Source organism: Canis lupus, chromosome 3, assembly GCF_011100685.1.
Source record: "Canis lupus familiaris isolate Mischka breed German Shepherd chromosome 3, alternate assembly UU_Cfam_GSD_1.0, whole genome shotgun sequence".
In the NCBI taxonomy this organism is placed as follows: domain Eukaryota; kingdom Metazoa; phylum Chordata; class Mammalia; order Carnivora; family Canidae; genus Canis; species Canis lupus.
In genome coordinates this window covers 70,019,163-70,040,076 of record NC_049224.1, presented here as the reverse complement: position 1 = coordinate 70,040,076, position 20,914 = coordinate 70,019,163, and the positions used below count along the sequence as shown (strand labels likewise).

Genomic DNA, 20,914 nt, shown 5'->3' with positions numbered 1-20,914 from the left:
TCCTAGCTCAGCATCTGGTATTCCCTTCTCCCTGGGAACGTGCCAGACACCAGGAGTTATCCTGACTTCTCCTCCCCTGGACATTGTACCCCACCACTCACCAAGAGGACCTCGTCCACTTGCCCTCATGCCCATGGCCACTACTCTAATCCAAGCTGTCTCTTCACTGGACCAGTGCAGTCTCTTGGGTTTGACTGGGATCCAACATTTTCTCCACATGGCAGCCCGAGCCTTTTGGTTTTTTTTTTTTTTTTTTTTTTTAAGTAGGATCCACGTCCAGTGTGGAGCCCATTGTGGGACTTGAACTCATGACCATGAGATTAAGACCTGAGCTGAGGGCAGCCCCTGTGGCGCAGCGGTTTAGCGCTGCCTGCAGCCCGGGATGTGATCCTGGAGACCCAGGATCGAGTCCCACGTCAGGCTCCCTGCATGGAGCCTGCTTCTCCCTCTGCCTGTGTCTCTGCCTCTCTCTCTCTGAATAAATAGATACATAAATCTTAAAAAAAAAAAAAAAAGACCTGAGCTGAGATCAAGCGGTGGACACTTAACTGATGGAGCCACCAGGCATCTTTTTCTCAAATGCACATCTTATCTTATTGTTGCCTTACTTCTACCCGTGGAAGATTGCTCAGGGCTCTTGAATAAAGATAAGCCTCCACAGGTATTCATGCTCCCCATCAAAGTATATGAAAAATCACCCACAGGCAGGATCCAGCCCATAAGTGGGAGGTTGTTTTGTTTTGTTTTGTTTTGTTTTTAAGATCAACTGGTTTCCAATATTTAAAAATAAAAAAAATGACATAAATACTTGATTCTAACATCTATTGAAAATCAGAAAAATCTATCAGCTGTAGCCCAGTATCTGCCATGCAAACAATAGGAGCTGCTCTCACTGGACAGGGCATGTCCCCCTGGCCGCCACAGGCCCACCTTCATTGTACTCACAGTGTGTGGGCTTCCTGCCCCTCGGGATATGGCCTCTGCTTACCTTGCCAGTGCCTCCCTACTCTCCCTTTCAGTGCCTCCCAGTCCCCCCTGGGGTTTCTGCCTCTGGACAGAGCCTTCACTTAAACTGTCCCGTTGGCCTGGAACACTCTCCTGCCTCTGTTCCCCTCTCTATCTCCATCAGCCTGGCCTGGGTAAATCCTACTAATCCTCAAAGCATGAGTTTAAATGTCACTTCTACAGAAAAACTAACCATTCCTGGCACCTTGTCCTAGGAGAGTGCCCTACCTTTCCCCCATCATGCTGGTGATCTTTGGTTACTTGTGTTTCCTATGAACTCCCCAAGGGGAGGGACTAGTCTGATCTCTGTGAACGGCCACCAGCAGCCAGCCTGACACAGAGCGGCTTTCTAAATACTTGCTGAATGAGGGAATAAACTTGCAACCTCTGGATTTTGTTTACATACACATCAGAAAGACAAGATCTACCAGAGGGAAAAGATGCAGAAGCAAACAGAAATAATAGCATGGGACAGGCATCTGTGCAAGGTGTCTGTTCCGGGGACATGCTGAATAGTGTCACTGTTTGCCAAACACATTCCCCAGAGAGTCATGCTGGAGTAGAGCTTGGGGACTTGGGACTTGCAAGCATGCCTGCTACCAAGGAGGACTCTGGTTCATGGACGCGGGTGACCTGCCTAGGGTCACAAGGTCTCCGCAGAGCAGGAGCATTCTAAATGTCAGAATAGGAATACGCCCAGTTCATGTACTTGCCCAAAGCTACAGCTACAGCATCCATCTCAGTATTGAAGAGTATATTGAATGAGTAAAGGAGTAAGGGAATGAAGAGGCAAGACAGAGGAATGTCTGTGTCCCTCCCAAAATTCACATGTTGAAACCTAACCCCAAGCCGGGGACTCTAGGACATGTAGCGTCTGCGAGGTGAGTAAGTAATAAGGGCAGAGCCTTTATCCGAAAAGACCTGAAAAAGGTTTCTCTCCCCATTTGAGGACACAGAAAGAAGGTGGCCACCCACAAGGCAGGAAGTGAGCCCTCTCCAGATCTGGCCCCCTGATCTCAGACTTCCCACCTCCAGAACCGTGAGAGGGACAAACTGCCTTGTTTGTAAGTTGCCCAGCCTATGGCATCTGTTACAGCAGCCTGAGCTAAGACAGGAGCCCAGGGGCAGAAAGGACCTGACACTGATTTACAAGAGGAGAGTGTGATGAGGAGTTGGAACTAATCTTGAAAGGGGAAAGCTTAGCCTCTATGGAGGCAGATACTTATTTCCTTTTTTATTCTGGGAGGACAACAGTCATATTCGTTGGCTTTAAAATGCATTTTTATGTTTAGGGGACACAGGCTGTCATTGTTACTTTGCCTTTATTTTTGTCACACACACATAATGTTGACTTTTAGAATCTCAAAATATTTTAAAAACAAAAAGCAAAAGAGTCTTTAATGTGGGATCTCACTTTGGTAAGGAGACTATTTTGATGTGCTTGCGTTAATTATAGAAATCATCATGCATGTGACAACCACAAATGTAAAGTGTGAATTGTTTTTGTTTTTGCAAGAGGAAAAACAAAACTATGGCCATAAACCCAAGAGGGTTGATAATGAAAGAGCAGAAGCAGATGCTTCTGAAGTGACCCGGATCAGGTGAAGTATAAAAAGTCATAGAAAATAAAAAGTGTTAGCAAACATTCGAAATTATTTTTAAATGATAAATGTCATTCAGCTCCCACTATCTTGCCATGCTTGACTCCTCAGCTTATAAAACCTTCCCTGAATGAGGCAGGAGCTGGCTCTAGGGTTGCTAGGCTCAGGCACTAAAGGGCCCTGTCCTCTCCCTACCTAAGCTCTTTCTATCTTACTGTGATTTATAAAGGGAAGCATATATTTGGTCTTCCTCCGATTTCTGGTACCCAGCTCCTAAAACCCTTGGAATTTCCTAAGTGATAAGAGTAATAAAAGTGTCTTGATATTCACCAAACCCTTTTAAGCCACACCTGAGTTTAGGTTAATGAAGTGTTGGGGATCCCTGGGTGGCGCAGCGGTTTAGCGCCTGCCTTTGGCCCAGGGCGCGGTCCTGGAGACCCAGGATCGAATCCCGCGTCGGGCTCCCGGTGCATGGAGCCTGCTTCTCCCTCTGCCTATGTCTCTGCCTCTCTCTCTCTCTCTGTGATGACTATCATAAATAAATAAAAAGAAAAAAAAAGAAAAATAATAGGTTAATGAAGTGTCTTCTGGAAAGCACCTATAAAGGGAGCTAGGTGGGGATCCCTGGGTGGCTCAGAGGTTTAGCGCCTGCCTTTGGCCCAGGGCATGATCCTGGAGTCCCGGGATCGAGTCCCGCATCGGGCTCCCTGCATGGAGCCTGCTTCTCCCTCTGCCTGTGTCTCTGCCTCCCTCTCTCTCTCTGTGTGTGTGTGTCTCTCATGAATAAATAAATAAAATCTTTAACAAAAAAAAAAAAAGAAAAAAAAAGGGAGCTAGGTGCCAGTGGAGCTGACCAAGTGACCCAAAACCTCCAGGGAGGGGGCTGCAGACTGAGTTCTGACACCAATGGCCAATGGTCTAAACAATAAACAACCCTGCCTGCCTTTGTAATGAAGCTTCCATAAAACCCCCAAAGGATGGGGTTCGGAGAGCTTCCAGATTGGTGCACCCATGGAGATTCTGGGAGAGTGCCGCCCTGGAGAAGGCAGGGAAGCTACGCCCTCCACATCTCTTGCCCCGTGTGTCTCTCTCACCTGGCACTTCTGAGTTCTATCTTTTTATAATAAACCAGCATTCTCGTCAGTCAACTGGCCCCCTGTGTCCTATGAGCTGTTCTAACCAGATAACCGGACCCAAGGAGGAGGTGGTAGGAACCACTGATTTATAGCCAGTCAGCAGCGCAGGTGACAACCTGGACTTGCAATTGGCATCTGAAGTGGGGACAGTCTTGTGGGACTGAGCCCTTATCCCGTGGGGTCTGACACTGTGTCCAGGTAGATGATGTCAGAATTGAGCTGAATTAGAGGACACCCAGCCAGTATCAGAGCATTGCCTGATGTGGGGAAAGAAGCCGCACATCAGAATCAGTGTCAGAATCCTGCTCACACTCCCCGAGAACACAGCGTGCCCTCTTCTTAGCTGTGTAAGACATGCCCCCTACGGGTCCTGGTTTCAGCTCCATGTTTTTATGAGTCAGTTCTATACCTCACCTCCCTCGGCTCCCACTTCCACAGCTGCGGAGGGGAGCTGCTCACAGAGTAGCTGTGAGGATTTGGATGGCATAAAAAATAAGCACTGTGCGCAGTCATGTCTGCTCCTACCGCCAGCCTCCCCCCACAGGGGTGCTGCTCACAGGGTTTGCCGGGTGTACACTGTTCAAGCACCAGGCCGTGGTGGGCAGTGGGCATCCCACCATCACCAGTGCTCCAACTCCTCCCTCCCTCTGGATCCTCCAGTGTACGTGGGAAGGCCATGCTGTTCTTCCCCCATCCTGGTGGCAGCAAGTCTGTGGACTCCATCCCTGCCCCCTCTCCCCAGGGCCACCACCTCTGTCCCTCTCTCCAGTCTCTGCTGGGTCCTCCCCTCCCTTCCTACTCTTCCCACTGCAGTCCACACCATCCCCACCCCCAGAGCCACCTCCTGTCTTGGACCTGGCCATGTCACTCCCCTGCTCAAGGGCCACTGGGCTCCCTAGTTCCCCGGGATGAAGCCTACTGGTGCAAACAGGCACCTCCTCACACAGGTTCTTCCCTCAGCCCTCAAGGTACTTGAATCCTGGCAGGGCCAGTCCTCATCTCAGGCCTTCTCTTCCATTATCCCTTTCTCTGCAATATCTTCTCCCCAAACCCCATTGTCACCTGCCTAACTCTTGCTCACCTGCAGAGCTCCATTTAGAGGCCACCTCTTTTGGGAAGTCTTCTTTGATCCCGCCCTCCCCACCCCAACCTGGGTGAGGCTTTCTTCCTTGTCAAGGCTACACAGCAAATCAACCGTTGAACCAGGATTCAAAAGTCAGGCCCTCCTGCTTCCAAAACAAGAAGATCACGCAATCACATATTTACTTAGGAAAAAAACACTGAGGCAAAGGAACAGAACATCTTGGAAAGATGCCTGAGCTGTAGTAAATGAAAACAGCAAGCTGCAGAACAATGTTCATGGCATGATTCCATTTAAAAAAAAAAAAACTATAGATGTTTATATAGGTTTGTATACGCAAAGAAGAAAGCCGGGATCAATACAAATTGGGCTGTTGACAACAGCTATTGGGTAGGTGGATCTTAACATTCCATAAGGTTTGAATTTGTTATGTATTCTTTATGTTCTAAAAAAATAACCCCCCAAAATCAAACACAATCGAAGGAACTCAACAACTTTCCTCCAATAATAAGTGAAGGACCTGAGTGCTCAGGAATTCTGAGACACAAGGATGAGTATTTGGAGGCAGGACTCACCTCCAAATACCCTTGGTCCTGGAAGGGACCCGGGGAGCCGAGAGGATGGTATACGGTGAGAAGGGTCACAGTGGGTCAGTAGCCACGCTTACCTTCCCCAGCAGCTCAGGCAGGCCCAGCAGCTGCCCGGTGAACACACCGATGCAGATGAAGATGGCAGTCACCTGCCCCAGAGCGCCACGGATCTCCTTGGGTGAGATCTCATTCAGGTACATGGGGAGCACGCTGAGCGAGATGCCTGTGAAGGAAACATGGTGGCTGAGAGGGCTGCCTTCTCTGAGGGAGGAGCACTCTGGTCAAGGAGAGGACCATCGTCCTCAAGGAAGACTGGTCAGAGCCCCTCCTGCCGTGCTCTGACAAGAACAACAGTGTAGCCACAACACCACTCCCAGCATTCTGCACAGACTGCTGATGCTTTCACATGCCCTGTATCATTTCATCCATAAGGTGGGGCTTGGAGGTAAATTTCAGAGAAGCAGAAATAGATGATGTGGTGATGGTGGAGGTGAAGGTGGTGGTGGTGTTGGTGATGGAGGAGATGGTGATGATGGTGGTGGTTGGTGGTAATGATGATGGTTATGGTGGTACTGGTAGTGGTGGTGATGATGATGGTGATGGTAGAGATGGTGATGGTGGTGGTGGTGGTGGTAATGGTGGTGAGGGTGGTAGAGGTGGTATTGGTATTGGTGGTGATGATGATGATGGTGATAATGATGGTGAAGGTGATGGTAGTAGAGGTGGTGGTAGTGGTGATGGTAGTGATGATGGTGATGGTGGTGAAGGTGGTGGTGGTAGTGATGGTGAGAGTGCAGTGCCAGTCCCAGGACAGGCGTTAATTGACATGTACTGAATGAGTCCCCATGACACTGTCACCATACTATTATTTATTTAATCCAGGCTGCAGAAAGGCCCAGTGGTGGGGCACCAGTGATTGGGACTTGCACACCCCAGCCAGCTGGTCCTTGGTTACAACTAGTCCATGGAAACAGGCCCCAGTGGCCAGCTGGATGGGGGCAGAGACTCCGGGAAGCGAGCAGAGGGCAGTGTGCCTCTGGCTCTTATCTAAAACATCAACAACAGTTCCAATGTACTGAGCCTGCCATAGCTTCCAGAATGCCTTCTCCCTCTTCAGGCTGCATGGCCTGATGGTACTCGAGGAGCAGTCAGGGGCACACTCCCTCACATGGGGCTAGCTTAGCTTTCCGATTCCTCCTAGAGTTCAATTTGAGCAGCAGCTTTCAGCTGTAGAAAGCAGAAAGGACCTTAGAAAATATTCTCTAGGGAAATCAGAGATGCTGAAGGAAATACTTTAGGGACAACTGGATATGTGCATTTTCCTACTGGGGTGCAGAAAAAATTGAGTCCAGTCCAAAGCATTTGACTAAATATAAGTCTTAACTTCTGAAAATTAAAATATGACACACATCCTTAAATTGCACAATGGAGTCTGGTGAATCATCACAAATGCACACAAATGCCTCTCATCTGTGCAACCCCCACCCAGGGCAAGAATCAACCTACACTGCCAGCACCCAGAAGCCCCCCATCCTGTGCTTACTCAGAATCTTCATCCTCCCTCTTCTCCCTGTCAGAGGTCACTGCCAGCCTGCCAGCTATCACCAAAGCTCTGTGTATGGAATCATAGGTGATGCATTTCTTTTGTCTCTCATCTCTTTTGTGTTTCTCATGGATGTGAAATGCATCCATGTTGTAGCATGTAACTAATTTACTTTTATTGCTGTGTAGTATTTCAATGTATGAGTGTATCACACTTCACCCTCCTTCCTATTGATGGACACTTCAGTGCTTTCTAGTTTGGGATTAACACTAATAGTGCCCCATAAACATTCTTACACAAGTCTTCTGGCACACACGTATGCAAGTTTATATATATATATATATATATATATATATATATATATATATATATATAAACTATATATATAGTTAGCTATTTTATAGATAGATAGATAGATAGATAGATAGATAGATAGATATAGCAACCATATGATACATTTGTTGGGTTTTAGAAAGCCAATTTCCCCGAATTATCATACCAATCTACACCTTTATGAGAGATGCATGAAATACACTTTGCTCCACATTTTTGCCAATATTTGACATTATTGTGGTCTTTTTAATTTTTAGCAGTTGTAGTTTTAATCTGAATTTCCTTAACTACTAGTGATATATTTTATTTTTTTTACTTTATTTTATTTTAATCCCACTTAGTAACATACAGTGTTATATTAGTTTCTTGTGTACGATATAATGATTTAACACTTTCATACGTCACCTGGTGCTTATCACAACAAATGCTCTCCTTAATCCCCATCACCTATTTCACCTATGCCCCACCCCTCTCCTCTCTGGTAACCACCATCAGTGCGTCCTCTATAGTTAAGAGTCTGTTTCTTAGTTTGTCTCTCTCTTTTTTCCTTTTTTGTTTCTCAAATTGCACATATGAGTGAAATCATATGGTACTTGTCTTTCTCTGACTTATTCTGCTTAACATTATACTCATTAGCTATATCCATGTTGTTGCTAATGGCAAAATTTCATTCTTTTTGATGATTGAATAATATTCCATATATATATTCATCTATTGAGGGACACTTGGGCTGCTTCTATAATTTGGCTATTGTAGATAATGCTGCCATAAACATAGGGGTGTATGTATCCCTTTGAATTAGTGTTTTTGTATTTTGTATTTTGGGGTACTCAGTAGTGCTATTACTGGATCATACGGGAGTTCTATTTTTAACTTTTTGAGGAATACTAATGTGATTTTATATATCTTTTGGCCATTTTTGTGAAGATACCTGTTCCATCTCTCAGCTATTTTTGTAAGAGGTTTTTTTGTCCTTTTACTTTTGATTTGTAAGAGTTCTTAATGTATTCTGTATGGTGCCCTTTGTCAATTTCATTCACTGAAAATATTTTCCTGCTCTCTCTGGTCGTCCTTTCATTAATGGTGATTTTTTTTCATATAAAGTCTTTAATTTTATGTAGTCCAATTTATGAATTCTTGTACTTTAGTGTTTTTCTGTCCTGTTTAAGAAATCTTCTCCTATCCTAATATGGTGGAAATATATTGTATGTTATCTTTTGGAATATTTACCGTTTTATCTCTCATCTTAGAGACACAATCCATCCACCTGGGATTGATTGTGTGTATGACGTAAAGCAGTATTCTAGTTTCATTTTTAATGGAATTAAAATGTCAGAGTGTCAATAAAGATGCAGCATTTGCCATCCTGGATGGTGCAGTCTGTACTTTATCCCTAACACAATTCTCCAAAGAGGAGCAGCAGCAGAAAATACACATATGAACATTGAACCATAAGCCTCTGCTTTACATAAACAGCTAAGCTGGAGAAATAATAACTTAAGCTATCACTGTAGAAATTTCATGACTGTATACATAAGTAAAGAAGGGGTTCTTTTATGGTTTCCGACATGATTACTTCCCTTCCTTGTTACCCCAGGATTCCATGTTTCTGGAAAGATGTGACACATAGAAACATTCTGTTTTAAACAAATCTCACATAAAATATTCCAAGCACAAAAACACAGGTGCATACCAACATCTGCTCATCTTGGAGTCTCCAGCCCCCATAAGGCTACTGAGGCCTGTTCCCATTGAACAATCACAGCCGAGGACCAGCCTGCCAGGGTCTGCAGTTCCTAACCACCGGGGGCCCCAATTGACCTGACATCATCTGCTGAAAAGATACTCCTTCCCTTCAGCTCTCCAGCTACCCCCTTGCCATAAGTAAGTGTCCATATATGTATGGGCCAACCTCAGAAGTCTTGTTCCTATCCCACTGATCTATTTTTCTATCTTTGCCCCGATCTGCACTGTCTGAACCACTGTAACTCTCTAAGTGTTGATATCCAGATTAAGTGTTCCCATTTTTCTTCTTCTGGAAGATTATCTCATGAATTCTCAGCAGTCTGCATTTCCATATAAATTTTAGAAGCAGCCTGCAATTTCTATTTTACAAAACCTGCTTGGATTTCCATGGCACCTATAGATCAATACAGAGAGAACATCTTTATCATGTAGAGTCTTCCAATTTATGAACACAAAATACCTCCCATTTATGTGTCTAATTTCTCTATATAATATTTTATAGATTTTGTATAGATAATAAGGAAATGAGACATTGTACATTTCCCATTAGACTTATTCTTAGGCATTTAATGATTTTTATAACATTTTAAATGGTATAGTTTATAAATTTCATTTTCTACATAAGAAAACAATTTTCTACATAAGAATGCAACTTTTTGTGTATTGACCTTATACAGGAAGATGACACTGCATATACAAATTGCACCGCAAGTATACAGGTACGGCGACTTTTATCCAGAGACTCTGGTAGCCAAATCTACTCACTTATTCTGAAGTTTATTTATAGATTCTCTTAGATGTTTTAAACACCCATGACATCTGTGACAGATGACTGTTTTAGTTCATCTTTTCCAATCTTTATATCTTATATTTAAAAAATTTTTGTTTGCCTCATTGCATTAGCTAGGACCTCCAGTAATATGTTAACTCAGAGTGTGACAGCATGTATCTTGTCTTGCTCCCAAGCTCAGAGAAAAACCTATAAACATATTAGTGCTGAATATGTTGACTGCTGTAGGTTTTGGAAGGTAGCCTTCATTAGTTTAAGAAAATTTCCTTCTGGGGATCCCTGGTGGCTCAGCAGTTTAGCGCCTGCCTTTGGCCCAGGGCGTGATCCTGGAGTCCCAGGATCAAGTCCCACGTCGGGCTCCCTGCATGGAGCCTGCTTCTCCCTCTGCCTGTGTCTCTGCCTCTCTCTCTCTCTCTCTCTCTCTCATGAATAAATAAATAAAATCTTCAAAAAAAAAAGAATTGGGTAAAAAAAAAAAATTTCCTTCTATTCCAAGTTGGCTAGACGTGTTTTTACTTTTCTTTCCCCATAAAAAGATATTGAACATTATCAAATGGCTTTTCTGCATATATCAAAATAATCATATGATTTTGTCTAAAATGGATTCTGTAAACATGGTGAATTACCTTGATTCATTCTCAAATGTTAATCCAATTTTCCATCACTAGAATAACTTAGCCAGGTCTCGACATACTATTTTTTTAAGTTTTATTATTGAAATATTGTTATGTTTATTGTTGAAGCTGTTTGCTAATTCTTTATTTAGGATTTTTATATCTATGTTCCTTAATGATATTGGCCTGTATTTTTTTTCCTATAAAGTTCTTAATAGGATATGGTATCAAGGATACGCTCATCTTATAAAATGAGTTGGGAAATGTTTATGCAGAGTTGGCATTGTTCTCTCTTAAAGAAGACTTGAACCTCTTTTGTTGGAAGGTTTTTAATTGTGTGTTCAACTTATTTAATAGAATGGGACTATTCAGATACTCCTTTTTTATTTACATAACTATTGGTTACATTTTTTCCTTCTAGGCAACTGTACATTTCATTTATGTTTTCAAATATATCACATCACGATATATTCTTATCTTTCTAATGTTTCACGATCTATTTAATCCCTAATATTGGCTATTAATTCCCTCTCTCTTTGTAAACAGTTTCACAAGCAGTTTATCAATTTTATTCATCTCTTATATAACTTAACTTTGGCCTTGCTGATACTCTCAAATGAAAATCTCCTTTCTAACTTCTTGAGATGGAAACTTAGGTCATTGATTTTTAGCCTTTCCCTGTTTTATATATTTGCATTTGAGGTTATAAATTTTACCCAGAACATGGCTTTAGCTAGCTGTATTCCACAAGTCTGGATATGTCTTAAGTAGTATTTTCATTATAATTTAATCCAAACTATTTTAAAATTTCTATCATGACTTCTTTTTGTCCCTCTGATTACTCAGAAGTACACATTCTTTAATGTACATGCCACTTAGATCTTAATATCCAAATATGTGAGAATTTTCCTTTTTTTGTAATTAGCTTCTGATTTAATTCTATTGTGGTCATGGAACAGAGCCTAATTTTAACACTTTGAACTGTGTTGAGACTTGCTTTATGGCTCATCATATGATCAGTTTTTATAAATGGCCCATGAATGCTGAAAAGGAATGCGTGTTTTACACCCGGAGGTTTATGTTCCACATATATTAATTAGCTCATATTTGTTCATTGTGTCGCTCAAACCTTCTACTACTGATGTTTTTGTCCACTTGTTCTATCAGTTACTGAAATGGTATTTCTCATTTTAGTTTGGCTAATTTTTAATTCATACTCATTTTCAGTTTACACATTTTGATACTTTACATGATGTGCATGTCAACTTTAGAACTGAAAGTTTCATCATCATGAAATCTCTCTCATGTCTCCAGGCCTTCTTCTTGCCTTAAGATCTACTTAGTCTAGGGGCACCTGGGTGGCTCAGTGGTTGAGCATCTGCCTTTAGCTCAGGGAGCAATCCCAGGGTCCTGGGATGGAGTCCTATATCAGGCTCGCCACAGCCTCCCTCTGCCTCTGCTTCCCCCTCTGCCTGTGTCTCTGCCTCGCTCTCTGTGTCTTTCATGAATAAAAAAAAATCTACTTAGTCTGTAATCAGTGTTGCAGTACTGGATTTATGAGCATAGATTTTTCCTATGCTCATATTTTTATTTTATTTTATTTTATTTTATTTTATTTTATTTTATTTTTTAATTTATTTTTTATTGGTGTTCAATTTACTAACATACAGAATAACCCCCAGTGCCCGTCACCCATTCACTCCCACCCCCCGCCCTCCTCCCCTTCTACCACCCCTAGTTCGTTTCCCAGAGTTAGCGTCTTTACGTTCTGTCTCCCTTTCTGATATTTCCCACACATTTCTTCTCCCTTCTCTTATATTCCCTTTGACTATTATTTATATTACCCAAATGAATGAGAACATATAATGTTTGTCCTTCTCCGTCATATTTTTATTTTATTTTATATCTTCCTATATCTTTAATTTTTATTTTTAATTTTTATTTTTTAATCTTCCTATATCTTTATATCTAAGCTATATCCAAGGCAATCATTTTTACCTTTTAATTGGCGTATTAAGTCTATTTATGGATATGCTTGTGTTTAAAATATAATATCCTACCATTTGCTATTCTATGTGGCACTCTTCTATATTGTTTTTTTAAATCTTTATTTAAATTCAATTTAGTTGGAATATATTGTTTTCTCTCTTCTCTTGCCTTCTTCTGGATTAAGTATTTTTAAGTCATTTGATTTTTCTATGTTATTTTCTCTTCTTTTAATAATTGCTCCAGAAATCATTTCATGAATCCATGTTTTAGTGAAATCTAATATAAATTAGTACTTTTAGTATTTCCTGGACAATGCAAAGAATTTAATACACACCAACTTCTCTTATTGCCTTCCTGATTCACATGCTATTTTAATTGCATATTTTAATTTTTTTCTTTTCACACACACATAATATACATAGACACAGACACTCAGACACACATACACACACGGATACACATACATATACATACAGACTCAGACACACACACAGAGACACACCCCTATATAGTACCTGAACATTGTCAGGTAGCTTTGTTGCTATCTGTACTGTACTTGTGAGGAAATGGAAGCTCAGAGGGGTAAAGAAATCTGTCTAAGGTCACCCAGCTGGTAAGCAGCAGGGCTGAGGCCAGAATCCACCCTTCTGAACACCTCACATGCTCTTTGTCAGGTTAAAATTGGACTCATATCAGTAATGATAAATATTATTAGTGTTTTTGCTAGTTTCCTACTGCAACTGTAACAAACTGCCACAAACTTAGTGATGTAAAACAACATAAACTCATTATCACACAGTTCTGGGGGTCCAAAGTCTAAAATGGGAGTTGGGCTAAAATCAAGGTGACAGCAGGCCTGTGACCCTTCTGGAGGCTCTAGGGGAAAGTCTGCTTCCTCACCGTTCCCAGCTTCCAGAGACACCTACACCCCCTGGCTCATGGTCCCTCCCTGCCTCTGTATCACTACAGCCTCCACTCTTACCCTCATGTCTCCTTTCTCTGGCTCTGCCTCCTCCTTCCTCTTTCACCTATCAGGGCCCCTGTGATTTTATGGGACTCACCTGGATAATCCAGGGTAAACTCGCCACCTAAGGTCCTTAACTTAATCATATCTACAAAGTCCCTTTGCCATGTAAGCTAGTTCCAGGGGTGAGGATGTGAATGAGCATCTTTGGGGCATTAGACAGGATTATGATAAATAATAAATGATATGCTTATAAGAGCAGCCCACACCCTTGCTGGGAGCCCGTGCTGGGACATAACTGGCGGGGAGGTCCTCGGGTATGGTACACATGAGCTGACCCCACCAGAGAGAGGGCTGGTGTTTCTGCCCTATACTCTTACTTCACAATCACCTATTCTGTGATGTTTAATGAGTGAGCAATACAGCTGTGTGTGGCATGTGAGGTGCAGAAGCTTTAAGAGAATATTCAAGATAGTAACTCCAAGGTGAGTACAAAAAGGAGCCAAGACAGATTTTTAGAGCTGGTAGCGACCTCAGCTAGTAGAGTCCAATCCTCCTTGCTTTCTAGATGACATTACCAGCCCAGAGAGGTGAAATGGTGGTCCCACAGTCACCTGTCAAGTCACTGGTAGAACCAGAATTTAAAGTCACATCCTTGACCCCGATTTCATGTTCTTTCCACGTCAGATGCTTCTCTAAATGCTCCTGCTCAAATCTGTACACTGAGACCAACTAATTCAGTAGATGAGCTTGTCCACGGGAGAGCTCCTAGTGCAGTGGACATGGACTTGCACCTGGGGAGTGTGTGGTCCTGGGAGGGCTTGGCAGGAACCTATCCAATGCAACCTTCCACAAACACAAAACACCTCTGTACTCTTCTACTTTGACTTTATAATCTGCATGGATTTTTTTTGTCTCTCACACCATGCTGCATCAAGTTGTTTCAATGTAAAAGTGTGTTTATCTGTTTGCCAAGATTTTTAGAGGAAGGACATTTGGGGAAGGTGTCCTGCGTTTCTACTATGGTCCCAAATACTGCCCACAAACCTGGCTTGAGCAGCATAGCCTTCCGAAAATCCTCCAGACTTATTATTTGGCTTTCAATTATTTATTACAAGCAGGACAGCCAGTTCATCTCCTGGCCAGCAATTTTCCCTTCTTTCTGACCAATGGCCTTACTTTAAATGCCTGAAAGTCCCTGTCTCTGCTTTGAGATGGTTTTATGAGAATTAGTGACACAAAGCCTGCATGTCTTGGTCTACCTCCAATAGGCTAGGTTCCAGAAGTCAGAGGAGTCAGGTTTTTTCTCCTCTCCTTGTTTTTACCCTTTTTTTCTCTGTTTTTGAAAAACTTATCAGAAAAGGTCCTAACAGACATCTGACTTGAATATGGGGCTTTATAAAAATGGCACCTCTCTTCAATTCCAGCTTATTTTTAACAAAGGAAACTCAGAGAGAAACGTTCTGTGTAGTAAGTGTCGCCTTCCCCCAGAATAGGTGGAGAGACAAAACAACTGGAAAGAGGCTAATGGATAGAATCTAAACCTGCCCAAAAGGGAGGCCCTCAGGAGCCTCTGGTGGGCATCTCCCCCAGCTTTTGTTCTAAGCAGACAGGGCCTCTGAAACCGGACATTTCCGTCCACACCCAGGATCTGTACCTTATCAGCTGAGAATAAAAATAATAGCACCAATTATGGCAATGATCCCATCACCATTCCCGGCATTGGGGGAAGGCACTGTAGGCCTGGAATGTACGAAGTGCTTGACACATGCCTCCCATCAGTTAATTGTTGCATACCCCACCAGAGAGGCCTTCTGATTAAGCCCCTTTGCCAAGTCAGGGAAAGAGGCTAAGACAGCGAGACAGAATGCTGCTGTGTGGCCCCACGGGTTCACACCCCTGGAGTCTGCATCCCTGGGGCTTAGGTTCCTCTGACATCAATGATGCCCCTGGTCATGGATGGGACTTGGCTTGGCCAGTGGGACACTGACAAATGTGCCATGAGCAGTGACTCAGCAAGTGCTTGCCTGTGAAGTCTCGCTCCCATTAGCACTCTGCAGCACTCTGAGAATCCCCCTACCACAGGCCGAGAGATCACGGGGAGCAGAGATGAGCTGGCCCTGCTGGGATCCTCTGAGACCAACCCAGTGGCCAACAACCAAACAAGTGAGTGAGATCATCTGCAGTACCCCCACTGCTAACTGCTCTGCAGCCCACCACAGCAGAGAGCAGTGGAGCTGGCTCACGTTAGAACTACCCCACCAGGGACAGCTAGTGGCTCAGTGGTTGGGCGTCTGCCTTTGGCTTGGGGAGTAACCCCAGAGTTCTGGGATCGAGTTCCGTATCGGGCTCCTTGCATGGGGCCTGCTTCTCCTGTCTCTGCCTGTCTCTGCCTCTCTCTGTGTTTCTCATGAATAAGTAAATAAAATCCTTAAAAAAAAAAAAAAGTACTGTCCCACCAGCTCACAGAACTATAAGCTCAACATAAAGGTTATTGCTTTAAGCCATTATGTTTCAGGTGCTTTTTTTTTAATGTAGCAAAATCTAACTGATACAAAGTAATGAAATTAAGCCAGGTGAGTGGGAAAACCCAGTCAGTGTAGAATGTACAGCCCTCAACCTTAACCACTTTACTGTCCCATGTTTCTAAGCCTCAGTGTCCTTGACGCAAAATGACAAAATAACAGTCCTTCAGCATTAGCAGGAGATCAGAGCAGAGGAAACCACCAACATGACTGGTTAATTATAAAACACCACCTAAACTCCAAGCATTAGGGAGACAGAACATGGAAGACTCCTAACTCTGGGAAACGAACTAGCGGTGGTGGAAGGGGAGGTGGGCGGGGGGTGGGGGTGACTGGGTGACGGGCACTGAGGGGGGCACTTGACGGGATGAGCACTGGGTGTTATGCTATATGTTGGCAAATTGAACACCAATAAAAAATAAATTTATTAAAAAGAAAACTCCAAGCATTATTCTTACAAATTAACATTTCTATAGCTAACTCCTTCCTACTTGAATACTGAGACAGAGGAATAATTTTACCCCGGGTCTGGTTATAACTAATCTGGAAATGCTTCCTGCCATCCAAGCAGGTAAGGGGCAGGAAGTCTTTTCCCCTGCCTTCCTCAGGCACTCACTCTCCTGCTCACCTCTCCCTGATGTACACTTGTTGTGCAGCTCACTGCCGAAGCCTGGTGCCCACTCTCATTGTGCAAGAATCAGCAAGGAAGGGAATTAGCCTTTAATGGGCTCACAGGTTCCAACTGCATTTGGCAGCTTTTATATATATATATATCACCATGTCAACCTTATGACAGCATTTCAAAGTAGGTATTGTTATTTCCATTTTACAAATGGGGAAACCAAGGCCCAAAGCCATTAAGCAACTTGTCAGAAGTCAGTCACTGGCAAGCAGCAGAGCTCAGACACAAAGGTAGGGATTTCTAATCCAAAAGCTTGCATTCTTTCCACAAATGCCTACAGGTAATACCTTACAGACTTGTGGTATTTAGAAAGAAAGCAAGGTCGGTTGGTTGGTTGGCTGATTTTAGCAATGTATTTTGAGGTTCCTGCTCTCTCACACCCCACAGCCAGCAACCGGCTGCACCTCGCTGCCATCTTGCCCTGCCATGGCTATCTCCCCTGGACAGTTGGCTCCCTGATTTCACTCCTGCCCTCCTCTACATTCTTCTCTACACAGAAGCAGGAGGAATCCTATTGAAACACAAAACCAACTCATGTCACATTCCTCTCAAACCTCCTCTGGCTTTCCATTGCCCTCAGCACAAATCCTACAAGGCCCTACGTGATATGACCGGCCCCTCTTTAACCTCATCTGCAAACACTCTCTCCCAGCTCACCAAGCTCCAGCCATGATTTAATGTACCAACCATGACTCCCACCTCAGGGCCAATACACTCTTCTCTTGGCCAAAATCCCAAGCCCTCTGATACTCACTTGGTTCTCACTGTTGGTTCATTCCAGTCTTTGCTCATATGTTTCCTCCACTGAGCAGTCCTCCCTGACTGGCCTATCTAAAATAGTCCACACTATCCCCCTGTCCTGCTTCATTTTTCTCCTAGGACTTGCCCCCACCTACCTTATGTATCTAGTTATATATCTGTCCATGCACTGGAATGTAAGCTGCAGGGGTAGGGACTGGGGGATTTCATTCACCACTGTGTCCCTAACATGGAGAAGAATGCCAGGCACAGCAGATGCTTCAAAAATGAATGCTCAGTGAATATATGAAAGAATAAATAAGCCAGAAGCCCAAACAGGAAATAAAACCCTCATTAAAAACTCCCTGGGAACCACAGATGACCTTGGAATATGAATTTTATAGTGAAGATGACAAAGCAAAAGTTATGGAACTGACTTGGGTCTTTCCCACTCAGTGTTTCTCAATTAATATGATAGAGCCCCATGAGTGGACCATCTAATGGGACTGGCCTCTTTTATGCAGACTTTTTTGCATCTTTAGTCCCTGGTAACTCCATACTAGAGGAAGCCCAGTCATGTGACAGCTCTGAACTCCACTCAAATTCAAAACACCCCTGAGTAATGTGTTGCCACCCCTGTCCAGCCATGGTGAAGTCTCACCTCCATCCACGCCCATGATGAAGCGTCCCACAATGAGCATTTCGAAGGCTCCTGCCTGGAGAGAACAGGCCATCAGCAATGCAGCAGAAATCGCAAACCCATTGTTGACCAGCAGAGTGTACTTCCTAGAAAAAAAAAATGGGTGGTTTGATGAGGAGGCCCACCATGAGGATGTCAACCCACTCATCCCAGGAGCAGGGATAAGGCCCTTCAGAATGATCAGCAGAGCCAGACTCAGGCACAGTGGGAAGAGCACTGGCCTAAGGGTCAGGAACAGGGGCCAGAGCCCCAGGGGCCCCTACTGCCACCTTTGGCTGTGTGACCCTGAGCAAGGCACTTCCTCCCTCTGGGTTCACCACTGGGGCTGATTAGATCACCTTCAAAGGTGCTGTCATGACCAATAAATTCCCTGATGCACTACTGTATATTATCAATTCCTTATTGCCTGCCTGCCTTCCTGCTTTCCTTCCTTCCTTCCTTCCTTCCTTCCTTCCTTCCTTCCTTCCTTCCTTCCTTCCTCCCTCCCTCCTTCCCTCCCTTCCTTCTCTGCAGTTCATGTAACAATGCTTCTTATAAATGATGACCTCTTCAATTTGATGAACTACAGCACTATCTGTGATGTTGAACTAATCCCCTTGAACACGGTCAGCCAAATTCCTATGGCAATAATACTATTAGCTGCTCTGTGCCAGGATTACTATCACTATTCTGTGAACATATCCCCAAAATGTCATAGTTGAGAAGTGTGACCTGTTTGGGGGTCTGGAGACCTGGGTCCCTGCACCAGTTGTAGCTTTTATGAGCTAGGTGACTGTACTTGATTGTGTTTTACTTTCCTTATTTACAAAACAATAGTAATAGCTCACATTTACTGAACTCTTGCTATGTGATAAACCCTGTTCTAAGCACTTTACATGAGTAGCTCATTTGCTGCTCAGAATGATCCTATGAGGTAGGTACTTTATTTATCTCTATTTTATAGATAAGCTAACCAGAATATAGACAAATTGGAAATTTATTTTGTTATACAACTAGTGAGTCAAGAAGCTGGAGAAAAACATCATAGCTTCTCCACAGGATATTTTTCCCCTAATAATTCAACGAGTTCATAAATATTGAATTATTTTCTAAATAAAAAAAAAACCTAGGGACTTAAAAGGGACTTTGTCATTACCTTTAGGAGTTAGAGCCCTTAAATTCCAGGCCAGGGCTCTTCACACTAGTTTTTACATATCTCAAACTTTCCATTAAACTTTTCCCCCTTCCTACATCTTCTTGGAGAATCCCAAAGCTAACGACTTTCACAGCTCAGTGATGATGGTACAAGGACTGCTCACTGCAACATCTTCTATGTTGGTGAACAACTTTCAATGGTGAACAACTGTAAACAACCCAAGTGTCCTTTAGCAAAGGACTATTTAAATAAATTATGATACATCTATATGAAGGCACATTATGCACACAGTAAACCACAAGTGGCTTTCCATATTCTGATATGGGAAGATCAAGATATATTGTTAGATGAAAAGAGCAAGGTACAGGACTTTATGTAGAATATGCAACAATTTGTGCAATAAAGAAGTGTGTGTGTGTGTGTGCGCGCGCACACATGTATGCATGCATGCAAAGACAGACACAAACTTTGAAAGAGATACACAAAAAAGTGGCATCACAGATTGCCTCTAGGAAGGAGATCTGACTGAAGAGAATTGCAATGGAAACTTTCTACTTTACATTCATTTCATCCTTCTGAAAGTTATACCATACAAATGTATTAATTATTCAAAATATAAATACAATATCACTGTCAAAAAATTAATTTAAATAGATGTCAAGATGAGGGGAAAATTATGATTTAGCCAAGACTTAAAATAGAAATTCCAATCTAGGCTGACCTCCCTTATTTTGATGCAGAAGGTCACAGAGTCAGGCTTCAATAAGATGAACCTAAAGGTACTAATTTCTGTTATTAGTGAGACCTCAAAGCATAGTGCGAATATCCTGGTGCCCCACGTCTGTGCACTGTTCACAGCCCTTCCCTTCAGTCTTCTGAGGAACTGACATGTCAGCAGTAAGAAGAGAGCAGGGTGGTGGCGGGCAGACCTGCACTCTCACAGCAAGAGCTTTCACCAGCATATCCACTTAGCCAATATTTAGTGAGTGCTAGACAATGGCTTTACCATCGGAGGAAGTCATCTCTGTCCTCATCCTCACGGGGTTTTAAATCTAGTGAGGAACACAGAAAAATAAACTGTCACACAGAAGTCACTTAGAAGTAAAGAGGGGCACCTGGGAGGCTCAATTGGTGAAGCATCTGCCTTCAGCTCCGGTCATGATCCCAGGGTCCTCGGATGGAGTCCTGCATCAGGCTCCCTACCCAGTGGGGAGTCTGGATCTCCCTCTCCCTCTGATTCTCCCTTGCCCCCGCTGGTTCTCTCTCATTCTCTCTCTCTCTCTCTCTCTCTCTCTCTCTCTCAAATAAATAAAAATTTTAAAAAGGAGTAAAGATACTGAGGCTGAGAGTGTGTAAGTGGGACCTGTGCCTCTCAATTGCCTGTCTATCCAGGGAATCCTTTCTCTGCTCTCCTGTCTCAAAGGGAACTACATTTCCCAGACTCCCTTGCTTCCCAGCTCTCTGGTAGGATTGGCCAATGAGAGGCCGCTGTTAGTCTCCCCTGGGGAAAAGAGGCTGGGTACCTCCCTCCTGTCTCCCTGCTTCCACTGCAGCAGGTACATCTGCTCTGTGGCCCCAGCCTTCTCTGTGGTGTCAGCAACCTGCCCCCCTCCACCAAGTGCGCCTGGCTCATGGGCCCCAGGAGTGCTGCCCCTGCCTTTTGGCCTTCCATCTCAGGTATGGTAGTAGCTTGCCTGTGAAAAAGTGATTTCTCACAAGCCAAAATGTTCTCCCTGTAGCTC

The 20,914-nt window shown here is 43.5% G+C and overlaps 1 protein-coding gene across 1 annotated transcript in view; it reads right to left on the bottom strand.

Moving 5' to 3' along the window:
* SLC2A9 (solute carrier family 2 member 9) overlaps nt 1–20,914 on the bottom strand; it is a 189,046-nt gene that overhangs the window by 125,971 nt on the left and 42,161 nt on the right. Inside the window, exons 4-5 of the mRNA NM_001130835.2 lie at nt 17,999–18,123; nt 5,491–5,636 (exon numbers count right to left, since the gene is read on the bottom strand). Of these exons, the coding sequence (NP_001124307.2) occupies nt 5,491–5,636; nt 17,999–18,123 (271 nt within the window). The remainder of the gene's footprint in view (nt 1–5,490; nt 5,637–17,998; nt 18,124–20,914) is intronic.